This window comes from Sparus aurata, chromosome 19 (assembly GCF_900880675.1).
Source record: "Sparus aurata chromosome 19, fSpaAur1.1, whole genome shotgun sequence".
NCBI classification, from domain to species: domain Eukaryota; kingdom Metazoa; phylum Chordata; class Actinopteri; order Spariformes; family Sparidae; genus Sparus; species Sparus aurata.
Window position 1 is genome coordinate 28,334,525 of NC_044205.1, and position 15,347 is coordinate 28,349,871.

General features: G+C 40.9%; 1 protein-coding gene across 1 annotated transcript; it reads right to left on the reverse strand.

The window, feature by feature from the left end:
* Positions 1-466: 466 nt before the first annotated feature.
* LOC115569882 (NLR family CARD domain-containing protein 3-like) lies at positions 467-14,985 on the reverse strand. Its single transcript, XM_030398088.1, has 10 exons — positions 14,850-14,985; positions 10,733-10,883; positions 10,487-10,606; positions 7,948-9,534; positions 7,453-7,893; positions 5,669-5,842; positions 3,659-3,832; positions 1,957-2,130; positions 1,549-1,722; positions 467-617 (listed from the first exon to the last, which is right to left on the reverse strand). The coding sequence occupies exons 2-10, from the start codon at positions 10,861-10,863 to the stop codon at positions 590-592; spliced, it is 3,003 nt and encodes a 1,000-aa protein (XP_030253948.1). The 5' UTR covers positions 10,864-10,883; positions 14,850-14,985; the 3' UTR covers positions 467-589.
* Between the last annotated feature and the right edge of the window lie 362 nt (positions 14,986-15,347).

Genomic DNA, 15,347 nt, shown 5'->3' on the forward strand with positions numbered 1-15,347 from the left:
AACATTTCCATCATATGAGAAGTTACAAAACTATAAAATACTAAATAACATCAGTGAAATCAACATGTTCTTCCTTTCAGGGTCTTCAGTTACAGCAACAAAACAAAGTCATCATTTAAAACATCATATATTACATCATAGGTGTTTTGTGTTGAGAATGTGTCACTGAATGAAAGAATAAAGGTACAGATGGAGGTCCAGGTGGAGGAGGTGTGTGAGTGTGGAGCAGAAGGAGTGGAGGAGTGTCAGTGTGTCTGCAGAGACTGTGTAGAAGGACAGAGCAGCAGCAGAGCAGTCCAGATACACTGATGATACTCTGTCACATCCAGAGGAACACAGGGATGATGCTGGACTGGACACTGTGTGTGACAGTGGAGCTGATCTCAGAGCAGTTCACACTGCAGCACTGACAGTCATCTCCACTTGTTGTGATTGGTCCGTCAGTCACTGCTGGATGAAGCTCTCCTCTCCACTCCACCTCCCAGTAACACGGCCCAGTCAGAGCCTCTCCACCCACCAGCTGATGGTGCTGCTTCAACCTCTCTGGATCATCAGGACACAGCCGATCCTCTCAACACCTCCACCTTTCTCACCACTCTGACAGAGATTCCTTCCATCTGATGAGAGAAGCAGAGAGACAGCAGAAGTGATAAATGAGTGTTTCCAGAGACTCCCTCCATCAGCTGTCAGTCAGTGATATAAAGACCAGCAGGACTTCAGTCCTGTTCAGACCACAAGTGGAGCGGCTGTGTAGCGTAGCCAGCTTCCTTTCAGCTTCATGTTAACGTGTTGGTGTGAAGCTCACAGACCTGCAGACACTTTGGACATCAAGTCTGTTTACTCTGCAGCTTTCACTGAAGGACACAGTGGAAATAAACTGCTGACAGTCCCTGAACGCATCATTACTGCAGAAACAAAGATACTCACAGCTCACTTTAATGATAATTTACTGCTGTTATAAACCAGAGTCTCACTCACAGTTAAAGATTTCATCTACTTTGGAAGCATTACATGACAAATATGGAGTCTGTTCTAAAATATTTGGACAAATCAAATGACACATGGGCAGATATAAATATAACGTTAAAGGTCCCACATTGAACAGTAGAACATCAGCTGTGGTTTCTGGACTTCAGCAGAGGTTCTGGTCTGTATACAGACCACATGGTTACTAAATGTAATGATGGTTCTCTGAAATAAGAGCCTTCAGTCAGACTGATCTGAGAGCTGTGACAAAGATGAACTGATGAGTTCTTCAGTGTTGAAATGAGAGAACAAACACTTTGAGATCAGATTTGATGCTCCGACAGTTTGATGAATGAGGACACTGTCTCTATACATCCTGTGATGCTGTCAGCTGTGATCAGCTTTATTTCCTGTAGACATGAACACAACAACAACAGTCGTCTTCACATCAACTCAAACACACGATCACAACAAGCTTTTGGCTCGTCTGATTGGCTGACCTAACCCTAACCCAGGAAATACTGGATCTTTACTTTGATGCTGTGTGAAACCAGCATGAACTGACTCCAACCCTCTACTGACCTCAGAGTCTCCAGTCTGCAGTCTGGACTCTCCTTCAGATCACACAGCAGCTTCACGTCTGAATCCTTCAGGCTGTTCCAGCTCAGGTCCAGCTCTCTCAGATGGGAGGGGTTGGACTTCAGAGCTGAGGCCAGACAAGGACAGCTGATCTCTGACAAACTGCACCAGCTCAATCTGAATAAAGAATAAATGATGGAGATAAAATAACTTTATAATCCAATGTTTGTAAATCAAATGTTAGTTCAGAGGATTTTCTGTTAACAGATTAAATCATAAAAATTCATTTACTTTAACAACTAACAACTTTAACAAGTCTGAAGACTGAATTTAGATTCAGAACATTATGGATGTATGAATGTAACCTCAAATAATTCAACAATACAACAGTAACAGAGTCAGTGAACTGACCTCAGAGTCTTCAGTCTACAGTTTGGACTCTGTAGAAAATCACACAGCAGCTTCACTCCTGAATCCTGCAGCTTGTTGTTAGTCAGGTTCAGCTCTCTCAGATGGGAGGGGTTGGACTTCAGACATAAGGCCAGAGAAGCACAGCTGATCTCTGACAAACTGCAGCTCTCCAATCTGAATAAAGAATAAATTATGGAAGTTTAGAAGACAATGTTCCTGCTTGAAAACATTCAGGGCGCTATCTAGACAGTCTAAAGCGCGTGGTTTAAAGTGCATTGCTCTAGTGAATTTAGGGTCCATTTTGCTGGTTAAACAGGATAATCTGGGCACAAAATGAGATGCACGGCACAAAGGTTATATTTAGACTCATGGGTTTGTTTTGGGAGGAACATAAATCAAACCAATCTGAGATTCCCTTTAAGAGCCAGGTGTACCAGGACCTGGCACATATTAACCAGTGGGACTCGTCTTCAGTGAGTGTCAGGGATGTGGTCCTTGGCTGCTGGACCCTCTGTCCCCCCTCTGTTAGAATGCATATGAACAAATAAACTGAGGAGGAGGAGGAGGAGGAGGAGGAGAACTGCTGCGTCTCTCTGTGTGCAAATCTCAGTGTGTGGATCAGGTGTGACGGGTCATAAAGGGTATTGTTAGTGGCCACCAGGTGTCTTTGTACCTGTGTTATTTCTATGCATCTTCCGGGGTCTCTTCATGCGCCCTGGAAACAGTATAAGGGTCATTGGTGTCGTCACACGCTACTTTTGTCACACAAAACACACCAAGCTTTGCCATGGGTAGCCACCAGGTTTTGGAGTAATTGAAAGGCATTAAGGAATATGGTATGTAAACTAAGTATGTTAACTCATGAAGCTATTGTTCATGTAAGCATGACTTTAACTGCAGCGTTTGTTTACTGCCAGAAGAGATACGAGTCGGAGCTGGTACGAGCTGGAGTGCAACGTTTACATCCTTGGTAGGTGAACTGAGGTAAATGCTTGGTGTGTTTTGTATGTGTATGTGAATGAATGAACAATGAATTGCGGTGTTAAATTGTATGAATGTGGAAGATGAGCGGAAGTGTACCTTGAACTTGTTGCTCAGTATATTTTTGTATGAGCAATTTATTTTTTTTAATGAAACTGCCCGTGTATGTTTTTAGTTTCACAGTGCCAGAAGATAAATAAAAAGATTGCACCAGCCGAGCTCCAGCCTATTCGTTACTGAATGCCAAGGGACCGTAACAGGTATCATCCTGATCAATAACGATGGGATGAGGTTGAAATACGTCCTTGATGAGGAAAATATTAGTGACATCACCTGCAGTGATCCTCCAGCAGCAGAAACTATGTGAATGTGTGTCTATGTGTATCTCAACATTAGCATGTGTACGAGGAACAGATGATAAACTTTATTGATTATTTAAAACTCCTGACTCGTTTCCTTTGGAGAGATTATAACTACTGCTTTTAGTTTTGTTGATTGAATGTGTCATGATATTTGTTACGACTTTAGACCAGCTTTTAGTTGGTAAGGATCAGTATAATATCAGTCTTATGTCTGCAGTTCAGTGTCAGAACAACTTTCACATCATCTTAATCTGAGCAACAAGTAAGAAATCGAAGAAATTTAACAATTGTTGGATGTATGATTAGGTTCATTTGTTATATAAACTTTTCAGATCCACAATAATAACAGAGACAGTGACCTCAGAGTCTTCAGTCTACAGTTTGGACTCTGTAGAAAATCACAAAGAAGCTTCACTGCTGAATCCTGCAGCTTGTTTTCTCTCAGGTCCAGCTTTCTCAGATGGGAGGGGTTGGACTTCAGAGCTGAGGCCAGAGAAGCACAGCTGATCTCTGACAAACTGCAGCTCCTCAATCTGAATAAAGAATAAATGATGTAAGGCTAGAAGACAATGTTCCTGCTTGAAATCATTCAGTGATTAATAGACTGAATTATTGTGACGTGCTAACAACAACAGCCACTTCCTGGTAGACAGGACGTAGACATCTGAACACAACAATAAGGAAGTTAAAATACAAATATTAATTATGTAAAGATATAGTGGAGTCGTGGTGTCCTGAACACAGCCTCATTTTGGATCCTGCTGCTTATCTTGCTAAGATTCAACCTTCTCTGCCTCTGATTATCTTTCCCTGATATTCCTACCCTAACCCAAACCAATCTTGCTCCTCATGCCTAAACCACTAAAGGCAGTAGGATCCATAATGACGCCTCGCTGTCATCCCTGGTATATTCTTAACATGGTGGCAGGGACACAAACTTTACCATATTACAGCTTAACAGTGAAAATATATTTCTGAGAGAACTAGGAACTTGATACATATTTCGTCAACACTGCCTCAACACTGACAAACTGCAGCATGTATAAAGAATAAATGATGGAAATGAAAATTAATTTATAATCCAATCAGATGTGTTCAGGTTTTAAATGTGTAGCTCAACATCACTGTGTCCTCATCAATGAGTACAGATAAGAATAACCTTTCTTGATCTCCTGTAGGATAAATTCAATTTGACACTAAGAAACAAGTGAGGAATGAATCAAATGACCTTATAATCAATGAACTGGTGATGAGAATTAATTTCTTTAAAAAATTTTAGGATAGTCATTTTGTTTCAGAACAAACTGAACTGTCTACTGTAGCACTTGATCATTGACTGTCTTTGACTAAACATGCAAAAGAAAAATGAAAGAAATCATTATATCCTCATGAGTTACTTCATTTAACTACATGAATAACATTAAGATGGAGCCAACTTCGTCTTGCAGCCGTAGCCCTTTTATTTATTCCTTCACTGAACTGGCGGTCTCAACACTAGTGAACACATATATAATACATTCAACCTCTAGAGGGCAGCATTGGACTATAAACCTCAATATGTCAACAAATGTTCTTGAGTGCCTTAATATATAACAGAAATGTCCTTTGTTTTGTGGACTTGTGTTTATATGAGTATTTAAATATTTGCATGAAAACGAGCTCAACCCTCCTGACACACTCAAAACTCCTCAACACTCACTGAACAGACAGTGACTGATGTCAGTTTGATGTTTCACTTCACTTGTTGAGGAACTCAAAAAGTAACTTTGCATAAAGTAATGAGTACGAATGAATAATCACTAGTCCTTTTGGTCAAACTATAATAATGATAAATGTTTGCCAAATGATGAGGTCAAAACAGTTTGAAACATTCTGTTCTCATTTGCTATTTACGTCAGTGGTTCAGCTAATCTACAGTAGATGGATAAATACCACCAAAGGTAAGAGCAAAATATATTTTTATACCATGTTCTCTTTGATAACTGGATTCTGATTGGCTGCAGGCTGTCCATAAACTTTTGATATAACAGCACATCTGGAGGTACTTGAGTAGTTCCAGTGAAACTGTCTGTTCTATATGAGTGATCCTGTTTCTAAAATGAGTGGGACTGGCATCAGCTGGATGTTAACACCTAAAAGATCGAAATAAACTGAATGGAAAAAGAAAAAAGACACCTAATAGTCCTTCAGTGCAGCATCCTCTGAACACCACACGATGGAGCCATTTGGATAAACAAATAATGTCTGAAAGAAATGAAATTTTTTCAGATTTATGCTGCTGCAAATCCTGAAAATTAATTAACTAAACTATTTAAGTCTCAATGAAGGTTTTGAATTGAATATATGGGAAAGCAAGACGATGAACTGACTTCAGACTCTCTAGCGCACAGTTTTGACTCTCCAGTCCAAGAGACAGTAGCTTCACTCCTGAATCCTTCAGGCTGTTGTTACCCAGGTCCAGCCCTCTCAGATGGGAGGGGTTGGACTTCAGAGCTGAGGCCACAACTTCACAGTGAGTCTCTGAGAGTCCACAGCCAGAAAGTCTGTCATGACACAGATATTACACAAATGTTCTTATGAAAGAGGAAACTTTATATGTGCTTCATGCATTTGATGTCAAAACATTCTGTTCTGATTAACATTTTTTATTTACATCAGTAGTTCAGCAAACCTTCATCTTATCTGTGTTTGACATGAAACAGTGATTCTCATCACTCTCCAAAACCTGCAGACACTAAATCTGTTTTATCTTAATCTTGCAGATGAAGGAAGAGTAAATGTAGTTACATTTGGGTTTCCATAATGTCCAAAGTCTGTCAGCATGACCTGATTCTATGTTTTGGGCCAGAAAGTAAGATAAGTTTATGCCCAGCAGTGTTAGCATGAAGGTGTGAGTGTTAAAAAAGTGCCTGTTAAAAACATCTTTCATTAGTTTCACCAGAGTTTCTTCTATCAGCCAAAGAAAGATTAATAGAAAAACTGTAAAATGTTATGATCATTAGAAAGAAATAGAATAACTGAGTTCAACAACCTGACAGCTATAAATACATCTGTTGGGACCCACAGATGAAGTCATTCATTGTGGATTTCAAAATGGACTCTGAACTGATCTCAGTGTCCCAGAATTCCCCATTCTTCAAACCTAGGTGCAGAATTCAGGTTTGAGCTATTATTGGTCACGGTGACAGGCCCCCCGCTGATCAGGTAGTCAAAAGCGAAGAGCATACATTGTTCTCTCTCTCTCACTCAATGCCCTCTACTCCTTCGACTTCGGCCTCCAGTTCTTCTCCACCTACCTCCACAGGGCTGCCTTCCCTTCTTCTGGGCCCAACAAGCTGTGGGGATCTGCAAGCTGCATTTGCAGCGACACAAGGTCCAGCCAATCTGAGGATCTGAGGAACACCAAGCAGGTTCGCACCGAGCTGCTATCCTTACAAAGGAAAGGAGCGACCAGTTTCCTCCACTGCCGACTTTTATCAAACCTTGCACAGCAAGAACAGCTTTGTTCAACATTGGAGCCCCAACTTTCTCCTGCAACCACCAACCTCTTCAAAGACTGGTAACGTCGAACTGGGCTTAGATAGCAAACCTTAGGCTAAGCACAGGACCTTAAACTCTGGTTGATGTTTTGTTTCTTTTCGTTTTCTTCTGCTTTCTCCATGAGGGTCGCAGGTGATGTTACCGCTTTTTACCACCTTTTTCAAGGGGTCGCAGGGGTTACTGGGGTTACTATGGGAGAAGGCCAGGGTACTCCCTGGATGAGACGCCAGCTCATCGCAGGGCCCTTACTGATGGCAGTGGAGCAATTTTGGGGTTCAGTATCTTGCTCAAGGATACTTCAGCATGTAGCTCAGTCCCGCCCCGGGGAGCCAGGGATTTGAACCAGCTTCTGATCACTAGTCCTCGGCTCTACCCACTGAGCTACAGCCGCCCCTCTGGTTGATGTAATATGTTCAATTTATGTGTTTGTTCAATGTGAAGAATCTACATTGTTGCACTCATGGTAAGTGAAATATTTATTAAAAATAATCTCAATTGTGTTTAAAAATGTAAGCGCCATTTCAATATAAATTACTTTATAGTTTGTATATCTGAAGAATTAAACTTCTAATCTACACTGATTTATAATGTTGATAGTCACATCTGGACTTACCCAGCCTTCCTGCAGTTCCTCACAGCTGGAATCAGTCTCAGTCGTCCCTCCTTTGATGTGTTGTACTTCTTCAGGTTCAACTGATCCAGAACCTCCTCTGACATCTGCAGCATGTAGGCCAGAGCTGAGCAGTGGATCACAGAGAGTTCCTTCTCTGATCTGTTCTCTGACTTCAGGAACTCTTGGATCTCCTGATGAACTGAGTGGTCGTTCATCTCCATCAGACAGTGGAAGATGTTGATGCTTCTGTCAGGAGAGACATCATCTCTGTTCATCTCCTTCAGGTTGTTGATGGTTCTCTGGATGATTTTTGGACTCTTGTGTGTCCGACCCAGCAGACTTACTAAGAGTCTCTGGTTGGATTCCAGAGAGAGGCCATGAAGGAAGCGAACAAACAGGTCCAGGTGGCCATTTTTACTTTGAAGGGATTTCTCCATAGCGCTACTCAGGAAGTCATCCAGGGGTGGGTAACGGGTCATATGGCCAGAAAAAAACTCAGAAATCTTCTCCAAAACAGACTTTGGTTTTGAGTCACTGAATTTGAAGTCTTTTAAAAAAGCCTTCAGCACCTCTGTGTTCCTGTTGGTGAAACAGTGGAAAATGTAGCCTGCCGCCAGAAACTCCTGAACGCTCAGATGAACAAAGCAGTAGACTGTTTTCTGGAAGATCACACTCTCTCTTCTGAAGATCTCTGTACAAACTCCTGCATACACCGAGGCCTCTGTGACATTAAGACCACAGCGCTCCAGGTCTTCTTGGTAGAACATGATGTTTCCTGTCTCCAGATGTTCAAACGCCAGCCTCCCCAGCTTCAGAAGACCTTCCCTGTCAGCCTCCGCCAGCTCCTGTGGACTCGTCTCACGTCCCTCATCATACTTGTGCTTCTTCATCTTTGTCTGAACCAGCAGGAAGTGTGAGTACATGTCAGTCAGGGTCTTGGGCAGCTCTCCTCTCTGGTCTGTAGTCAACATGTGGTCCAGAACTGTAGCAGTGATCCAGCAGAAGACTGGGATCAGACACATGATGTGGAGGCTCCTGGAGGTCTTGATGTGTGAGATGATTCTGCTGGACAGATCTTCATCACTGAACCTCCTCCTGAAGTACTCCTCCTTCTGGACGTCAGTGAAGCCTCGTACTTCTGTTACCCTGTCCACACATGAAGGAGGGATCTGATTGGCTGCTGCAGGTCTGGAAGTTATCCAGACGAGAGCCGAGGGAAGCAGCTTCCCCTGGATGAGGTTTGTCAGCAGCACGCTGACTGATGACTTCTGTGTGACATCAGACACGACCTCATGGTTCTTGAAATCCAGTGAAAGTCTGCTTTCATCCAGGCCATCAAAGATGAAGAGAAGTTTACAGACAGCGAGCTTCTCTGCTGTCACCTTCTGTAATGTTGGATGGAAAACATGGAGCAGCCTGAGAAGACTGTACTGCTCATCTCTGATCAGGTTCAGCTCCCTGAACGACAGCAGAACCAGCAGACTGACATCTTGGTTTTCAGAGCCCTCTGCCCAGTCCAGAGTGAACTTCTGCACCGAGAAGGTTTTTCCAACTCCAGCGACGCCGTTGGTCAGAACGACTCTGATGCGTCTCTGTTGGTCAGGTGAGGCTTTAAAGATGTCGCAGCACCTGATTGGAGTGTCATGGAGGGTCTCCATCTTGGAGGCTGTCTCTAGCTGTCTCACCTCATGTTGGGTATTAACCTCTTCACTCTGTCCCTCTGTGATGTAGAGCTCAGTGTAGATCCTGTTGAGGAGGGTTCTACTTCCTGTTTCATCACTTCCTGTTTCATCACTTCCTGTTCCATCACTTCCTTCAGTCACACATTCACATCTCCTCCTCAGACTGATCTTATGTTCATCTAAAGCCTCCTGCAGAACACTATCAGCTCTTGTTCTGGATCTTTCTCCACACTGGGGACAGGAGGAGTGTTCTGATGAAGCAGACTGGTCCCAGTATGAGGTGATGCACTGTCTGCAGAACCAGTGTCCACAGCTGGTAGAGACTGGATCCTTCAGGATGTCCTGACACAAAGAACAGCAGGACGGCTGCTCCTCCACAGAAACACTTCCCTCTGTCTTTCTGAAGAGATAAAGGAAAATCACTCAGATTAGAAATCATAGATCAGTCTGACAAAAGAGAAGACAGACTGTAAACATAAGTATGTCTTCTCCAAGGTCTGAATCTGGACTGAACTCCCAATCACTAACATTTGTTTCTGTCTGAGTCACAGTGGAGCAGTTTGCATCATTTCATTACACAAATAAAAAGGACCATAAAACATGACCTCATTAGCAGCTATTAAAAACTTAAACCATACTGGACAAAGTACATGGTCCCACTTAGTACAATATACCCTCCTCTTTCTTCAACAACTGTGTTTGATAAAAAAGGTTTGATGAAGATAAAAACAATCTCAGAGTGAAGATTCTGGGACAGTTTCCATGAGATACTTCCAGCCCTCATCAATGGAGCCTTTTACTTTGCAGAGATAAAGAAGAAATCTTCACTTGTCATTAAAGCAGTACATAAATCCCTCATTTGTGTCATTTATCTCTCTGTAAAATACTTTGTGCTCCTCATCCTGACATTCAGTGAAAGTTGTAATTCTTGTGTTTTGAACAGATCATTTGATCCATCTGCAGTAAAAACACTGAGATGACTTTTGTTGGTTTTCATTCATCAGTAATTCTTCCATCGCAGCAAAACACGTTGAATAAGCCATCAAACTCCTGAAGGTTTAACTGAGCAAACTAAACACTTTGAAGACTAGATTTCTCTAACAGACAAACAATGAATGAACTTGAAGTATCTCACTAGTCAACAATATTTAGGCTTTATCCCATGATATAGTGGGTATTCAAAAAGAATATCTGATGACACATAATTGTCTCGTCACTACATATAATACAAATCACAAAACTTTAAAAACATAATTTCCAGAAAAATAATTTTGTCCTGTATTTATGCAGCTACAGTCATAAAATAGTAATGATTTAATTGTATAAACTGAAGTTAGTATCAGTTCTCTTACTGTGTGTCTGAGGGTCCAGGTTCAGTACTGAAGGCTGGAGGTTCATATTTGGACCAGTCACTCTTCATAGACGGACAGCTAGAGACTGAAGACTCTTCTCTCCGTCTGTGGTACTGACTTCTGTAAACACCAACATGTTTGTGTTTATTTCATGTGAGTCACTGTTACATTATCAATACACAGTTCTAAAAACACAAATTGCTGATACTGACAGTTCTGTGATTAAAAACATGGCAGTTTTCTTACTGTGTGTCTGAGGGTCCAGGTTCTTTACTGAAGATCAGAGGTGGTTCTTTGGACTGGTCACTCTTCATAGACAGACAGCTGGAGACTGCAGACTCTGCTCCGTCCTCCTCTTCCTCCACACAATCACTCATCTTCTGCACTTCAGAAAGCACTGAGGTAAATATGTAGCACATGGAAGGAGAACAACATGAAGACGAGGAAGACAAACCGGTGAAACAAGATGAAGAGGAGGAGGAAGGTGTAAAATGGAGCTGGTGAAGCTGCAGACTCATCACCCAATGTGATGCTCAACAAAAGTGACATTTACAAAGATGGGCCATGTTTATGTGTAATTAAAGGGACGTCCCTCAGTATGATGTCCTGCTCTGTCCACTCAAAACAGAGACTCAACTAACTGCCTGCACACTTTCTCTCTAACTTGTTGGTTGCTTCCTCCATTTTTCATGTACCTGGATCACCTGCTCAGGTTTGTGGTGTGATCACTTTATGAGCTTCTCTCTGTTATTCTTTGCTCAATAGAATGTAACCTCACTGAATAGTCCTGCAATAAATCACATGTGTTCATAAGCTTCAAAAATACATGTTGTGATATCTCATTTAAATTTATGTTTATCAAATACGATGATTGATTATTTTGGAGTCTTTTAATTAAAATTAGGAAGAAAAAAAACCCAAAACTTTGCAGTATGAATTCAACCTGAAATGTTAGAGGCTCACAGTCCTCAGTGTTATTTTTTACAACAGTGTATTTTATCTACACTGTTACAACACAGTTTCTTGAATGCCTGTGCAGTTAGATGTTTAATTGAGGCTGAACCTGCGAATAACGATTTACTGATTAACTATTAAATCATTTTGTCAGCTGTACCTGAAGTGGTGGACAAAATATTTCATATAAAATTAAATCCAGTAAAACAAAACCACTGTCCTCTGGTTGAGGGTATGACAATTGCTGCTCAGTGGCATATCGATCCCTGGACTGGTACAGATCCTTTGAGTGACATGCTGCTATTATTCCATCAACGTGTGGCGGTATGTGCCGATTGAGACTGTTGTGCCATTGAATGACTTTTGGGTATGCAAGTACTGCTGTCAATTACACACATTTTTTTAGTCTTTATTGACAATGCTAACTTAACACACTGCCATAAATGAAGGAATGCATGCATTCTGTTGTATGTCGTGGTTGTGGGATGTAGGCATATAAACAGTTATTGCACTTGGGATTCTTGTAATATGATAGTAATAAAATGTCTAAGTTTCTGCATATAATCTACTTAAAGCTAAGAAAGGAGCTAGCCTTAGCTAACATGGCTAGAGTTAGCAAACCCACGGTAGCCAGTCTGACTAATCGATAGCAGAGACTGTGAGCCGACCAACCAAACATGACTTACTGACGGCAAAGGTTTTCTTTATGAGGAGAACATACAGTAAATTACTTCATAATAAATCTACATTGCGAAACATTAACATTAACCATTGTGACATACTGTGTGTCATGTTCGGTCCGTGTATCTTTTGGTCATTTGATTTTCCTTACAGAAACTGGTATTAAAAAACAAAAAACTAGTGGTTGTTTGATTTTCGTTTTGAAATACAAAAAATTAAATTGAAATACAAGGCGCTTTTCTTTTTCATGGTCAAAAAGGGATGAGCGAAACATTTTAAAATGATTAGATTTTCATTTTCTATTTCATAAAGCAAAAAATAAAATCACTAGAAAACAGAAACAGAAAAAAGGCCTGTGTTTTCATATTCTGAGACCAGATGTTGTCATTTACAGGACGGTGCTGTAAAGGTATTAAGAACAGTTAGCTATAATTCTAACCTACATTTAATAAAATATGTTACATTAAAGTGTTTCAAGCGCCCATGATGAATAAAAAAACACCAGTGTGGAAAAATGCCAAAATAAAAGTCCCATATTTATACCTCCAGATTGCATATTTTACCATATTTGAGGGGCTGCAAAAACACATTGCTCAATATTTCTTGGCTACTGATGGTATATTTGACTTTAACACATCTCAGACTACAACTATACTTTATATCAAGCATTTTTAATGTACCAATGTGGAGGAATTCAACAATAAAAGTTCCATATTTGAATCTCCATGTGGCATATTTTCATATATTTGAGTTACTATAAAAACACTTTGCTCAATAATTCCGGGCTATGGATGGTTTATTTGACTTCTACACATCTAAGACACAGCTACACTTTATATCAAACATTTTTACTGCATCGGAATTCCAACACTCAATTAGACCGCTAGATTTTAAACTCTATAATCTCTCATGTAAATACCCAATTGAGTGGTGAATGCATTCATTGTGTCATGATATTTTTAAAAAGGAAATAACACCAAAATGTACATTTTAACATGTTCAATTATACATTTATCAATATTCATATCATCATACAATGTAAACCGTAATTATTGCATATTTACACAACAAATTTGATAGAGAAAACTCGGAACAAGAAAATAAACAATTAAAAGTAACATATTTGATTATGAAATAATTTATTCTAACAGTTAATAATATAAATTAAGAAAATAGTAATAATCAAAAAAGCTAGGAACGAGCTGATCTAAAACTTTCCCCTCCATGTATTCTGCCCTCAGCTCCTCGGCCAGCTACTGCAGGACTTTCCTCTGGGCTCTCCTGCTGCTGGTGCTCCTTGAATAAGATGCGGGCATTGATCCCAGCCAGGTCGAGGATGTTATAGAAGACCGCCGCGGGCCATCTTCCGTAGCGCCTTTGATGGAGTACGCCCTCGCCATCTGGTCTGGGACGTCCTCACCGTACTTGGTATTGTTACAGTACATTACAGACTCTGGTTTTGCCTTCACCCCACTAAAGGTGCCCACAGCTGTGTGCAGGTGCTCAGGATGCAGACATTCTTCCTCAGCTTTCCTGGTACACAGCCAGAGTCGCATCACTTCAGCACCTTCGTGTTGAACAGCCACGCTCGCTGTGTCACGGAGGAGGAACTCCCGCTGTTGTTTGCCCATGGTGCCAACCAGGAGATATGATACAACTATGTAATAATTAACTTGCAAGTACATTCGTAAAGAAGCACAATAAATAAATGTATATATTAAAGAAAAACTAAAAATACAGACACTTTTAGGAAAAGTCATGTAACAGCAGTACTGCATTTTTTTCATTGAACAAAGTTATTGAACATATAAATTTAAAAACAAAAAAGGCGGGGGGGTGGGGTGGGGGGGGGGGGGGGGGGTTCTGTTGTGTGATAGCAAAGCGGAGACCTGACGAGAGTGGAGTAAAACTTTTAGAGAGGCGACATAAAAAGGTATGTGGTTTAAATATTTTGGTTATAATCGTTTACAATAATATAACAGTTCAAAAAGATTAATAATTCATCTCAAAAATGGATGAAAGGTTGTTCATTTGATATGACAAACATTTTTATTGTCATTGAAGGTCATAAAACAAAATCATATGCGGCACCGCTCAGTGAGAGCATAATGAAGCTATAATGAAGCTAAAGACCGTCAGTATGGTCTGTGATCATAACGTAGTCTCATCTCGTATGTCTGTCGCAATTTGTGTTAACATTGCACTGTTTAGAGGCCAAGACATACCCGAGAACCTTTATTTTGAAGAGGACAGCACAAATATAACTGATAGAGCACACTAGCCAATCAGAGGCAATGGAGTGCTGAAGGCCCACCCACCAATGGAAACGAAATATTGAGTGGTAAATCGAGCCGAATTGGTGATTTCTGTTTTTTGCCCACAATTAGAAAAACGAAAAAAACAACCTGTTTCTGGTTTCTGACTATGTCATTTATATAATGACCGTAACAAGCCGCTAATAAAGAAAAAAGATGACTGGTCTTGACAAGTCTTGATCCAGCCAATACTGCACGCCTGAAACTGACACACCAATCCTGCATCAACACTGATCCAGTGCATAAGTCTTATTGGCATATCACTACTGTTCCAGAGGTATAAACCTTCCAACATCAGCATAACAGTCTCCAGTGGCACATATACCAGCATGTCTCGATGGAATACCAGCGGCACACCACTCGGTACAGCAGTCCAGGGATCGGTATATGCCACCGAGCAGCAAATGACATACCTTCTTTTTTATCTTGACCTCTTTCGGCAGACGCACACACCGTATCCAGTATAAAGAACCCATCCAGCCTCTGGTCAGTTTTCTTGAATCAAGGCTTGTTTTCTAGCGTTCTCACAGCTTAAATAGAGACTGTATAATAATACTCACCCTGACTCAGACTTGTTTTTCCTGTTGCTGCTCTATTGACTTAAAATAGCTTGCACCTGTCTTGACCCCTCACTGTCAGTGTTGCTCCTCCTCTTGTCATTTCCTGTAAATCACATGTGTACTTTTTTCTGTTACGGTGTCTCCACGTTGGTTTGACTCCCCGCCGTGTCACTCCCCCTCTCTCTCTCCCTGTTTCCTGTCATATCTTCAACTGTACTATCATAAAAGGCCAAAACAAATTAAAAAAAAAGTGTCTCCATGGTTACCTCCCTCTGCTTGAACAGCTCAAACTAACACAGATAAACCAAACACAGCAAACTAAGTTCAGATTGCTGTCAGACAATCTTCCCC